General features: G+C 38.5%; 1 protein-coding gene across 1 annotated transcript; it reads right to left on the bottom strand.

Annotated features, from left to right (window-relative positions):
- Window positions 1–3,110: 3,110 nt before the first annotated feature.
- Window positions 3,111–8,403, bottom strand: FCER1A (Fc epsilon receptor Ia). The gene is made up of 5 exons (XM_017875541.1): window positions 8,320–8,403; window positions 8,161–8,181; window positions 6,847–7,101; window positions 5,092–5,349; window positions 3,111–3,577 (listed from the first exon to the last, which is right to left on the bottom strand). Exons 1-5 carry the CDS (start codon window positions 8,381–8,383, stop codon window positions 3,393–3,395), a joined length of 783 nt encoding a protein of 260 aa, XP_017731030.1. The 5' UTR covers window positions 8,384–8,403; the 3' UTR covers window positions 3,111–3,392.
- Window positions 8,404–13,009: the final 4,606 nt, after the last annotated feature.

The following is a 13,009-nucleotide window of genomic DNA, read 5'->3' on the forward strand; positions in this document are numbered from 1 at the left end:
CTTTCTCTTCAAAAAATTATCTGTGAGCAGTCTCCATTTCATTGCAGCCCAATGCTAGTACCTTGCAGAGAACTTGCTGACCGTTGTCAATGATATTTGAAAATTGGAAATAACAGGAAAGACTGAAAGTGGAATTACGCCATTTAATTTTCAAAAAGGGGAAGAGTGTCATTGTCATAAGTGAAATATATAAGTGAATTGTTGTGGCAAGCACATTGATAGAGTAAAAGGTTTGTGGTGGGAATGTTGTAGCAATTGATGAAGTTCCAGATAGAGACTTGGCCTTGCTTGGTAAGTAGCTGTCCAGAGCTGGGCAGATCAGCTATGGCAGGAAGACAGCCTGACTCTCTGAGATTATCTAGAGTCCTAGGCTGGCAGGTGCCTCTGCCATCCTCAGCATAAAACTTCCATCTCCAGGTTGTCACCATTTCCCATTTAATGAGAAGAGGGAAAGATCAGAGTCCTTCTTCAAGTACTCAACTCCCCAGTATACTGACAAGGTGTACCATTTGTCTGAGTCTCCACTCTGAAGGTGACCACAGGAGTTTGTCTTCCATTGGCTACCAGTGGGAAGCTACTGACTTGCTTTTCAGAAAATCAGCCCCTAACGATTGTGAATTCATGATGATTTTTTGTCTGCCAATTTGGAACAGCAATTCATAGGGTAGCAAATTTTGCCCTATGAACTGGGCTTGACCAATTTGGTAAGAGAAAGGAAGTGATAAAGGGGATGACAAGGGTGAATCTAGAGTGAATTATTTCTATTCCAATCATCTTTATAACACATGTACTCCATCTCTGGCATAGTAAAAAGTGTTTCATGGGTAAAGACATCTTTATAAGTGCCGTATTTTAGGGGTCCACAAAATACTCAAGCCCTGACCCTATGTTCCACATTCCCTCTGGAGCAAGAGATGTATGACTATCGGGAAGAAAATGGGTAGAAATAAATGAGTAGAAACCCAGACAGGTCTGGCACAAATGTGGAATTTAGATACTGTACACGGAAGAGCACAGTGAAAGAAAAGACCAATGTGTGGAGGACGAAGGAAAATTTTACACTGGAGCTTCTTGGGGAATGCATTCTGAGCCTTAGTGCCTGGATAATTACTACATATGAACTTAAAGTAATAAATTACAAAATATCTGAGCTCCATGGGACCTTAGAGACCACCTCCACCAGACTCCTAGTTTTAACAAAGAAAAAATAGAATCTCAGAGGCTGGCAAGTAACTTGGCCCAATCATAGCTAGTTAGCAGCTTGAATATCCAGACCTGTGTTCTATCCATAGTCCCCTTAATCTTGCAGTGAGGGTAAAGGGGAGATAAAAGTGAAATGTGATACTCAAGAACCTAGAAAATCTCTCAGAAAATGTATCTCAAGCTGATCAATTCCAGACTTTCTTATCTATATCAAATCTCTCAGTTTCGAACTCTGCATCACTGGCCTCAATCCCTTGTCTGAAATAAAGGGGTAAATTGCTGTTTAGCCTGATGCCTGAAATGCTGATGTGCTATGTAGAGCACTGGGGAGAAAGGTGTGGTTAATGAATGTGGTGGAAAGCTTGGTCCCAAGGCTAAAACATAAGATAGACCTTGGGGAGGTGGCAGAGGAAGCATCCTGAAGCAACACCAGGGAGTCTCCCAGGGAAACTTTGCCTGGCCTGTTGCTGCAGGAGAAATCTCTTCTCCATTGGCCAGACTTATTTACTACATGAAGCTAAGTGACAAGGGTGTTCACTGGGAATCTGGCCTTTCCTTGCCTCTTTTAAATGACGTGTTTTTTTTTTTTTTTTTTTTTTTTTTTAAGTGGAGGAGAGTGTGAAGAAAGGTAATACCAGATCCTTATCCAAAGTTTAAAAAAAAAGAAAAAAATGTTTCAGTAATTTCCCTGTTCTTTCTGGCCCAAAACATCCCTTGGAAAAGTGGGACTTGTAGGTCTCATGGATATTTAAAAGTTTTCTCCCCAGCCACACTTCCTCATACTATTAATTGTTCTAAGGCACGGACAAGCTACAGGCACTCTGATCTTTCACTGATTTCCATGAATCCACAGACAGCACCAGCAATGTGTTGCCCATCTTCCCTACTGCTTTCTCTAAGCCCTGAGTGTAAATATTTCTATGGTCAGGGTCATGGGGGTAGGGGGTAGTGGTGGCAAAGACTGGGTCTCATGTAGGTGCTAAAAGTTCCTAAATTTGTATAAATTTTTGCAATTTACAAATAACTTTCAAATACAGCCTCTTATTTGATTCTCAGAAGAACTCTAAGAGGTAGACAAGATGATTATTATCTTTTTTTTTCACAAATGAAATACTAAAGTCCATGGAGGTATAAGAAGATTTTCCCAGATCACAAATCCAGAAAGTAGAAGAGTTAGGATTTGAATTGATGTCTTTTTCTGTATGGTTTAGTCTCTTTCTAATGGATAGCTTTATAATAAGCAGAAACGTGGCCAGGTGCAGTGGCTCACACCTGTAATCCCACACTTTGTGAGGCTGAGGTGGGAGGATCGCTTGAGGCCAAGAGTTTGAGACCAGCCTGGGCAAAATAGCAGGAATCCATCTCTACAAAAAATTTAAAAAATAAATCACAGGTAAAAACTTAATCCCATTTACTCCATGACAGAAGAATGAGCCTCCAAAGAATATGATGAAGACATAAAATGAAAGGGAAAATAAACCAAAACTATCTAGTTATTTTGCCCAAGATCTTATTCAGTCCTGGACTGTTTTCAGAGCTGAGGGTTTTGATTATTATTATTTGCTGGAATTTCTCCAAAATGCTTGGTTCAGGTGCTGTATAAAGAAACAATATATAAGTTCAAGATATAAATTTGGGAGGGGCAAAACAATCACAGAGGAATCCTGGACTGTACTTCATCCTGAGAGTCCTATGTCTTGAGACTGTCCCTGATTCTGCCAAGAACTGAAAGTTTATATATAGTAAACTGATGAAGAAGCATAAAAATGATCCACCTCACTGGCATCCTCCTATGTCTTTTCATTCCTAGATCACACTTAGTCAAGAGAGCATATTTCCAATCTAGAACTGCATGGTTCTTGCCTTTAGAAGAAAACAAACCAGGAAGCCTTGAATACTTAGAAGCATTCTGTTACATGGTTTTATATTTATTTTATTGAAATTGAGCTTCTCTTTTACAAATGCTAATAAATTGAATCTATTCATTCTTTCATTTATTCAACCAATGTTAATTGAGCACTTACTATTACATGCCACTTAACCAGTTTCACTCAGTTTAATGAAATATCTCTATAAATCCTTGAGCACAGACGTTTCTATGTATATTGCAAGCTGTGTTTGACAATTGAGTAGTAATTGCTGTTGCTGGAAAAAAAATTAATGTTGCAAATATTTCTTCAGTAATTATATCAGTTGCTTTTGGGGTTTGGCTTAGGATGTGGGTTCAGAAGTTTGAAGCCTTTCCTGGTTCTCTTAATCTTCAAGAGAAATGTGACCTGCTGCTGAATCGAGATAAATAATCCTGTGTCCACACCAAACAGAATCGCCACCAACAATGGGATAAGAAATTGTAGCCAGTACTTGTCATGCTGAGCTGTAGTGGAAAACAGATGCAATGAGAAACATAATTCATATTGGGAACTGAAGAATAAGGTTCAGAGGTTCATCCTCCCTAAGAGAAAGACCAAGCTTTGTCCTTCATTTTTAGCATGATGTGGCATCCAGAAGCATAGAGAAAACACTCAGATTAGCGCTTGGTTGAGTTGCTCTGTTGGTGCTCCCTGGAGCCATAGGGAGTCCTGAGCATTTGCTCATAACTCCAGTAGCCAGTGTGCCCAGTGGAGAAGATTATAGGAAAGATAAACACCTTCTTGGAAATGACAAGACCAGAATTCACATATAATTAAGGAGTGGAAAGGAGACAAAGTGAGGGCAGGAGGTCATCAATGCCTATTATTCAGTTATCAGTCATCATTTCTTACATGCCTGTTAGGCAAAATGAAGAAATTGCACTAGTTAAATTGCCTTCCAATTCTATTATTTTGTGTTTCTGTTAGTCTGTTTATAAACTGTGCTGATTTTTGTGATTATTCTCAAATTATAGAGCCTCAGAATACATCCAGAATCCAATACATCCAGAAATCATTTAAAGATCACCTAGACAAGTGATTCTCAGTATTGGCTACACATTACCATTACATGAAAGACCTTCGAAAAATACAGATACCCAGGTTGCACTCCAAGCCAGTTAAATCAGAATCTCAAGAAATGAGACATGAGCATCAATATATTTTTTTTAAGTCATCAAATGATTCTAATGGAGTCTAGACCAAATCTTCTGTTTTACAGATGAAGATACTGGAAGCCTAGAGGCAAGTACACAGCACTTAGGTCTCAATTTAGTTAACATAGAACTGTTAGGGCTTAATTCTGTATTTTGACCTCATGCTTTTTTAGACATTAGTATGTACAGTGTGAAGGAAAAGTCTAATTTTCTCCTTCGAAAGTGGATACTTCACAGACTCCCTCTCTTATACAGAGTTTGGAGAGAGCAGTTTTTCTTGCAGGCCATAGAGGTATTCCACCTGCCTACCCTTTCCATATCAAGTCCAATTCCCTTCTCCCTCAATACACAGGCACACAATTTACTGACTTGCTGGTTTCCTTTCCCACCCCTCCTAAGCTGGAATGGGCTCCTCAAGCTCTTTACATCTTTTTTTTCATTCAACTTTGAAACTTTTTTTCAATTTGATAAATATAAGTGTTCTCCCCAGGAGCAACAGATGACTTTGAGATCAAAATAGTAATCACAATCTGTTATGCTTGGGTAGTGCTTAACAGTTTACAAAGTCATTTCACAAACATCACCACATTAATCTTCAAAAAAATTTCATAGTGTGAGCAGGTATTACTATCACCATTTAGCAAGTCAAGACTTTGAAACAGAGATTGAGATATATACTGTCACCCAGGTCTCCTCATTGCAAGTCTAGTAGGCTTTCCAGCGTATCACAGGTGCCCCCTTCTACAAACTGCAACCACTCAGGCTCAGATGTCCTCTCTTCCTTCCCCTGCTATGGATGCTTTTCCTTTCCTTTACCAACTCACCTTTTATTACAGTAATGTTGAGGGGCTCGGACTCATAGTCCAGCTGCCACAGTTTGCCCGTACAGTAGTAGGTGCCACTGTCTTCAACTGTGGCATTTGTAATGGAGATGTTGTGGTTCTCATACCAGTACTTGAGAGCTTCACCATCCTTGTAATAGATCACCTTGTATACATCCCAGTTCCTCCAACCATGACACCTGAGGAAGAGGGGCTGACCCTCCATCACCACCTCAGCAGAGGCCTGAAGGAGCAGCCAGTCTGAAGAACATTCATTATGTTATTTATTTAACAATAAATGAAGACAGAGAGAATGAATAGATAAAAGACAACCATGCATAGAACATGTATCAGAAACTATGAATTGTCATTAACCCACGTTTTGGCTCATAAAGTGGATTTTTAAAGGGCACAAAATAATGCTTAGAGCCTGTCTTCTGTACTGATAAATTCTTTCTCCTCCTGAAAAGTCAGTCTGGGGCCACAAAGCCTCTCAGACCTCCCTGCTGAGTCCATACATGGAACACTTGAAAGCCAGAATTGCTTTCAGATATCCTGTTGCTAGTTCTAGTTAGTTAGGGGAAAATAAACAGTCTTTCTTAGGAATTTTAGCTTGGGAGAGTGTCTATTTTGTCCTCTCTTACCTTACAGAAACTTTCCAGTTCTACTGTTAATTATAATTGTCACAAAAACTTCTTCAAAACATGTACAATTTAAATTAATTACTTGTGTAATTCTTTGTTTAATGTCCTCTTCCCATATAACTCTATGCTCCAAGAAGTCAGGGGTCCTATCTGGTTCTACACTCTATTCTGAATGCCCAACATAATACCTAGGAGTTGGTAGCAATACTTAGGAGTTGGTAGCAATACTTAGGAGTTGGTAGGTACTCAACAAATATTTGTCACTAATGAGTCAGTGAAAGACAAGAATCACTGTCTATGGTTAATGCTTTTGTAAAAATTAAAAGGCATTAATTAAAGGAGAATTTTGGAAGGAAATATCGCTAGCATAATAAGCATATTTAATTTAGGACCAATCCTTAAGGACTTCTCTAGAACCTACTCAAGGAAATAAGCTATTCTACATTGCTTTAGTTTGTGTTTGGAATTTACATATGGAGGTTGAAACATTTTTTTTTTTCACTCAAGAGAAAAATATAGAGTATAAAACAGACCTATTGGTCACTATTCAAAATTATTAGTTTGTTTATTCAACATTTGCTGATTAATCCACATGTGCCTAAGGATGCTATGCTAATTGTTGGTAGCAGGAGAGTGATAAAGATGAAACAAGCATGAAATATGTGCTCTTAAGTAACAATATAGAGGACATGAGTAAATGTACCCAAATATGTTTCATAATGAAGAGTGCAACATAATATTCAGGTCATGGCATATGGATTATGCAGAGCAAAACTTTAAGTCAAATCTTTTGATCCTATTCCAGACACACAGCTCTTTGAAATGTTCACGTATATGTCATGCTGTTTGACCACATAATATGTACCTGAATCTAGGCAGAAAAAATAGAGGAAAATAGGGTGGCAGAATAATAGCGAGAGATGACTAGAATATTGAAAGAAGGCGTACGAGTAATCAAAAGGAAAGGGGGTAGAAGAGAGACGCAAGGGTCTTAAATGAGAGACCTTGAATCCCACTCTGGTGTCCTAACTCTTGGAATAACCTGTTTTTTTCCGTGTTCAGATGGGCCATCACTCACATGAGAGATCTGTATTTCCATATCCCTGGAACTTACCACTGAAGACTTCCAGGTGCACAGATTCACTGTCATCAAATTGTTGGTGCTGACATTTGTATTCTCCACTGTCCTCAAAGTCGGCATTCACAATATTCAAACTTGAATTCGCCACTTCTGAAAGGCTGCCATTGTGGAACCATTTCAGGGAACTGACTTCAAAGAAATTTCTCCCATTACATGTAAGAGTCACATTCTCTCCTTTAAATATTCTATTCCATGGGGGATTCAAGGAGACCGTAGGTTTCTGAGGGACTTCAAGAAGATAAAAATATGAAAAGAGATGTAGAGAGAAAAAAAGTCATTGAAAACTGTCCAGGCTTAAAAGTACAAACGTAGCAATATTCTGACAATCAGTGGTCAATATGTACTTGTACTGTTGGTGATAATACCTTGTTTTAATTTCTAGGGGAAGGATTAAAGAACTGAGAAAATAGTATTGTGGCCCCAGGGAATGCCCAACACAGGGAGAAAGGCAGGACACATATGCAGGAGATTTAAAAACAAAGAAACCAATTCACTATGTGATTTGGGCTGACTCACTCTACTTCTGTTCATTTCAAGTCAGTATCTGTAAATGAGGACTGCAATCTCTTTTGAGGTAGAAACACTATCCGCCATGTTCAACCATTGCTACATTAAATGTTTATTATGTGAATGAATGAGTGAATTCTGGATGGATAAAGTTATTGGACTAGATGAAATATAAGGTTTCTCCAAGTTCTGAATATTTATGACGATTTAATTGTAAGTATACACAGAGTGAAAAACATATGTCAGTTCCAGAAAGTAGTGAGAGGCACTAAGAAAGTCAGTCTTGAATGGCTTCCTGGAACAAGATGATGTAGTGCAAATTTGAACAGAGACAAAAGAAGTAGATAAATGGTGATAACGAAAGGGTGATATAGTCAGAAGAGAACTGGACTTAGATCCAAGGAACTTATGTTGGAATCCAGTTCCTTAGCCAGGTAACAACCACAAAATCACTGAGTTTCAGCATATTCAATTATAAAATGGCAATAATAATAATGCAATTATGGAGTGAGATTATGTCAAAGTGTCTAGGAGAGAGAATGAGACATGTATATGAACAGACATGGTTATTGAGTAAAACAGAGGAGAGAATGACTTGAGAGAATGCAATGAATCAGGGAAAAGAAGAAAGACAAGGTAAGGTGGAGAGGGCAAGTAGGTTGGCCAAGGAACAGATTCATACTCATCAGAAAGCAGAAGTGATGGGACGAAGAAAATAGTGAGAGGAAAGCAATGCCCAGACATGTTGAAACACCAAGGGAACAAGAACAGAGGACTCACCTGCTAACACGCCATCTGGAGCTGCAAAAGTTCAGAGAGGATACGTTAGTGTCCAGCAGTCTTCGTTATTGCCAGAGGACTAGAATCTGGATGTGGGGATAAGATCTACATACACGGAATTTTAAGGACCCCGGGAGGAGTAATCGAATCTCTACTTACCAAAGAACAGTAAGGCTACACATAGTAAAGTAGGGGATTCCATGGCAGGAGCCATCTTCTTCATGGGCTCCTGGTGCTGATTGTGCTGGAGAGATCTAGGACTTCAAATATAGGCTTAAAACCAAAAAGCAGAAGGAAATGTTTTCTGTATCACATCTGGTTAACCCATCATCTGTGCCTGGTTTTGCTTCTTTCTTTAGAGATAATATTCAGGATGGTGTCAAACTGGGCAATTTTAATATTTACCCCCTTACTCCGCTCCCTATCCCACCTCCACATATACACCTGGAATCTGGTGAGAGAGAGGCATGGGTATAGCACAATCACAAGCTTTTTTACATCTGTCAATCAGTATACAACTATTTAGTTTACAACTTAGAAAAGTGGGTTGCAAGGGAGGGCAGAATAAAACAGCAGCAACTAATTACTGAATACCAAACATATGCCAGGTGTTATCCTAAATAAATTTGATATTTCATTTATTTTTCATAATAATCCTACAAAGTGTGTACCATCACTATGTGTATTTTATAAATAGGAAAACTGAATCTTAGTGAGGTTAAGTAACTTTTCTTGGGGTGCCAGCTATTAAATGTTCAAACACATAAAATCTAACCCCTAAGTCAAACTCTTAGTCATATGATGTACTATTATTCAGGAGCATGGCTAGCAACTGCTGAATTCTTTTGGGATTCACCAGAGTTACCAACACTTTTCTTGTTTAATTTCCTGCTGATCAGTTAGTCCACAAATCCACAAATTTTCATCTGATTCACTGATGATCCGCTATCTGACCAGCCAAATTGGAAACATTTTCAGAGACTCCTTTTTTCTCTACTGTGCCCTAATCTGGCTCAGAACACAGGAAGGCAGACGTTAAAGCATTACTTACAGGGATCTAGGCCACACAATTTATTTTATTTTACTTCCTAGCTTTTGTTTACTTTTAATATTATAATTTTCCAACACTATCATCCTTTCTCCTTTAAATACACAGCAGGGCCTCTCTGCAGGATTCCTTTACTAATTCTTCTGTTTTTTGGCTCTAGGTCAAGGCTGAACCTTCTTCCAGGATCTGGTATTAATTATGATACTGGAGATGAAAACTCTATTAATGTCCTATAGTAGTTTGTCATTTGCAAAGATCACTTTTACATGAGTGTTCTATTTTATCTTTACCAAAACTCTGAAGAAGACAGGGACAACGTACTTATACCCACTTCACATCTGAAGCACTTGAGGAACCATTCCTTGGTATTTGAGGAACCAAATACCTTGCTTTTCCTCACAGACTGCTGAATTAAGTCTATTGAATGAAACCAGTCATTCCACATGAGGATCTAACCAAAACCTTTAGCTTTCTGTGGAATTAGAAAATATAGGGCTAAAAATGTTAATAAATAGGAATTTAAGTTTCAGTAAGAAAGATTAGGTACTGAGCCCAGGACATGCTATGTTTTAGTGACAGACCTTAAAGGGAACAGCAAGTTACTATGAAAAGTACAAGTTGTTTGTGTTTAAAGTTCTGAATTCAAATGTTCCTAATCTTTACGTGATTGAAGGTTACCTGTAAAATAGGAACAATAAAGGTATCCAGGTCATGGTTATATTATGGGATTTAATAAGATAAAAAAGAAATAAAATGCATCGTACAGCATCTGGCATGTAAAAGATGGTCAATAAACACATTTCTGCCTTCTTTATTATCATTATTTATTAAAGACTTGTAGGAGAAGTATTAATTTTGACTGGATTACAGTTATTGTCATAGTATAAATAAAACTACATAGTACGTTTTATTTGATAAACAGCATCTTATGCTCGTTTAATATATCTACACAATCTCAGTCCTCTCCATGGTCACGAAGAAGAGAGCATAAACAGGAAAGAACAGAATGCAGAAAGTTGTTGGATAGGATTGGAGAAGAGAAGGAGGAGGAAATAGGGAAGATGTAGTTTTTGAGGTGCTGTCAGTGGGCAATATTTGAAGCCCTAAGCCCTGGAAGAGATGGGGAAAGATTCTACTTTACCACTTTGTTGAGACTTTGTCCAGGGGATATTTTGGTTTCCTTTTTCCGAGGACAGTGAACCTATAATCAAATTGTCCCTCAGAGATAGTCATTTTACCATGATTCAAATAGTCTATTTAAAGGCTTCCTCTGAAGTTGTTGTCTAAATAGCTCCTATTTAGATGGGAGATGGAGCAGGGCTCATCAAGAGGTACTATTCCTAGTTTGGAGAGTATAAGCTTTGGAGTTAGAGAGGACACTTTCATTTCTAAAGCTTTCTGAAGCTTTGGCTTTATCATTCTAAAACTTTTGCTTAAGTGACCAGTATTGAGATAAAGGAAGTGCTTTGGTAGCAGTAACAGCAAAAATGTAGCAGTCCAAGAAAAGCAGCTCATTAAAGCCTAAAAAGCAAACCAAACTACCCATCTTCCCAGCACACCCCCCACCCCAAAAAAGCAAACCGTTAACAGAGTCAGAAAGAAAAAGCCATACCCTAATTTCCATAGCATATAACTACAGATACCCAAAAGAACAGAACAAGAACTCAGAAGGAACACATTAATACTAAGATTAAACAAGAACTCTATTCCTCCCTGGAAGAACGGGCTGATACATAGTTGAATTCCACAGGTTTTTTTTATCTTATATATTAAAAAAACGTCCTTCAAGTTTCATATCCATTATGTGGGTGGAGTGTGCTGTTGATATCTCATACCCAGCCTGTCCACATCAGGAACATGTGTTTGCTGAAATCAGTAGGGTGTGTCTAAATTTCACTTCTTGCTTCTGATTCTGGGTACAGGCATGCTCAATACATAAAGAGCATCACTATCCCCAAATGTGGACCTGTTATTTGATGTTGGAAACTTTAATCTATATTTCACTTTGCAGCAGTGGAAAAATGAAACAAATGGATGTGCATGAGCTACAGGGCCTGAGGACTGTGAGGTGCCCCTGCATCTGGATCCAGTGTGAGAGGCTTTTGGCAGGAACTTTTGTGTTTTGGGACATGGCTGGCAGAAGAAGGATCAAGGCTCAGCCTATACAGTGTGTTGGCCTTTGTGCCCTTCTCCAAAATTGGGAAGCAGAAAAACCAAATCAATCTGCTGACTTCTTTCTCATTCCCAAAGTTCTCTAAAACTAGGTGATGTTCATAAGAAATTGAACATGAAATGATGAAAGTGCAGAATGCCTGTCTGCTCATGATGTTTATGTGCCTAATAAATGTTGATCGCTCCCTGAGGATCAAATACGAGGCTAACTATGCAACATGTCTTATCTATTTTCCTCCTCCTACCAACTCTATGTAGTTAAGAATAAGGAAATCAAAGCATGAAGAAGTTAAGTACCTTGTCCCAGGGCACACAATTGCTATGTAAAGGAATTAGAATTTGAACTTGGCAATATGGCTTAAGAACCCATGCTCATGACCAGAGAGATGATAGATAGATAGATAGATAGATAGATAGATAGATAGATAGGGAGATAGATAGATAGACAGATAGATAAAGATATCTTTATTCATTGAGTCTTCACTTTGTGATTAAGTGCACATGGATTAATAGTCCTCATGCAGAAATTCTTTGGATTCCCAGGTTCCATAACCCACAAATAAGAAATGACTGATCTAAACCAACTTTCTGTTCTGTAAGTTCCCTTTCTTGATTCAGGCCATGACGTCTCAACTCACAGCCACACAATGTTGGTACTGTTGGCATGTTAGCTATGTATATTTCATAGACATGCCTAAAAAGAAGAAAGGAGAGAGGGATTCCTTCCTTTTTCCTCTATGTTATTAGGGCCAGGAGGATATCAGCTGCATTTACTTTCTTTTGCCACCCTGAACAGGAGTTTCTGCTCAAAAGAGAGCATCGATAGCAGATGCTGACTGCCTGTTAGATTTTCACAAGAAAGTCAGTGGCTTTAATATTTTTTTACTTCTTTTCTTGACCTGAATGGGTCTAAAAGTAATAAATCCAAAGGAAATAAATGAAAAATCTCAGGACTATTAAAAAAAGAGAGTGAAAAAGGAGCTTCTAGTTTCCTTTAAACAACTAGCTCTCATGTGAACTCATTACCATGGGGAAGGCACCAAGCCATTCATAAGAGATCTGCCTCCATGACAGAAACACTTCCAACTAGGCCCCACCTCCAACACTGGGGACCACATTTCAACATGAGATTTGGAAGGGACAGAACATCCAAGGTATATCACTGAGCATAATGTACACTCTTTTATAGTGCATAGGTGTGGGCATCTAGATATCAAGTTGCTTGTCTTCAAGATATGTAATCAGTCACTCACACTTTGCTGATGAAGCATATTTGTGGTGTTTGTAGTTAAGGGTACAATCTGAACCATAAGGTGGGCTCAAACAAATGGATCATGACCTCTGCCTTGTAAATAGTATATTCTAGCCAAGAAGCCCAAAGGGCTTCAAACTTACCTTCATGTCTTCCAACGGATATAGATGTTAAGTGAGCTGACATTTTCTTCAGAATGGGGAGAACAATATTATAAGCCCTCTGAGGAAGATCCTTAAGGAAAGTTGTAGTATAAAAAAGTTTTCCTTTTGTAAAAAAAACATTTTTTTGAGACTGGGTTTTACTATGCTGCCCAAGGTGGTCTCTGACTGCCAGGCTCAAGTGATCCTCCAACCTCAACCTCCAAAGAAGCTGGA

This window comes from Rhinopithecus bieti, unplaced genomic scaffold (genome assembly GCF_001698545.2).
Source record: "Rhinopithecus bieti isolate Rb0 unplaced genomic scaffold, ASM169854v2 scaffold_10132, whole genome shotgun sequence".
NCBI classification, from domain to species: domain Eukaryota; kingdom Metazoa; phylum Chordata; class Mammalia; order Primates; family Cercopithecidae; genus Rhinopithecus; species Rhinopithecus bieti.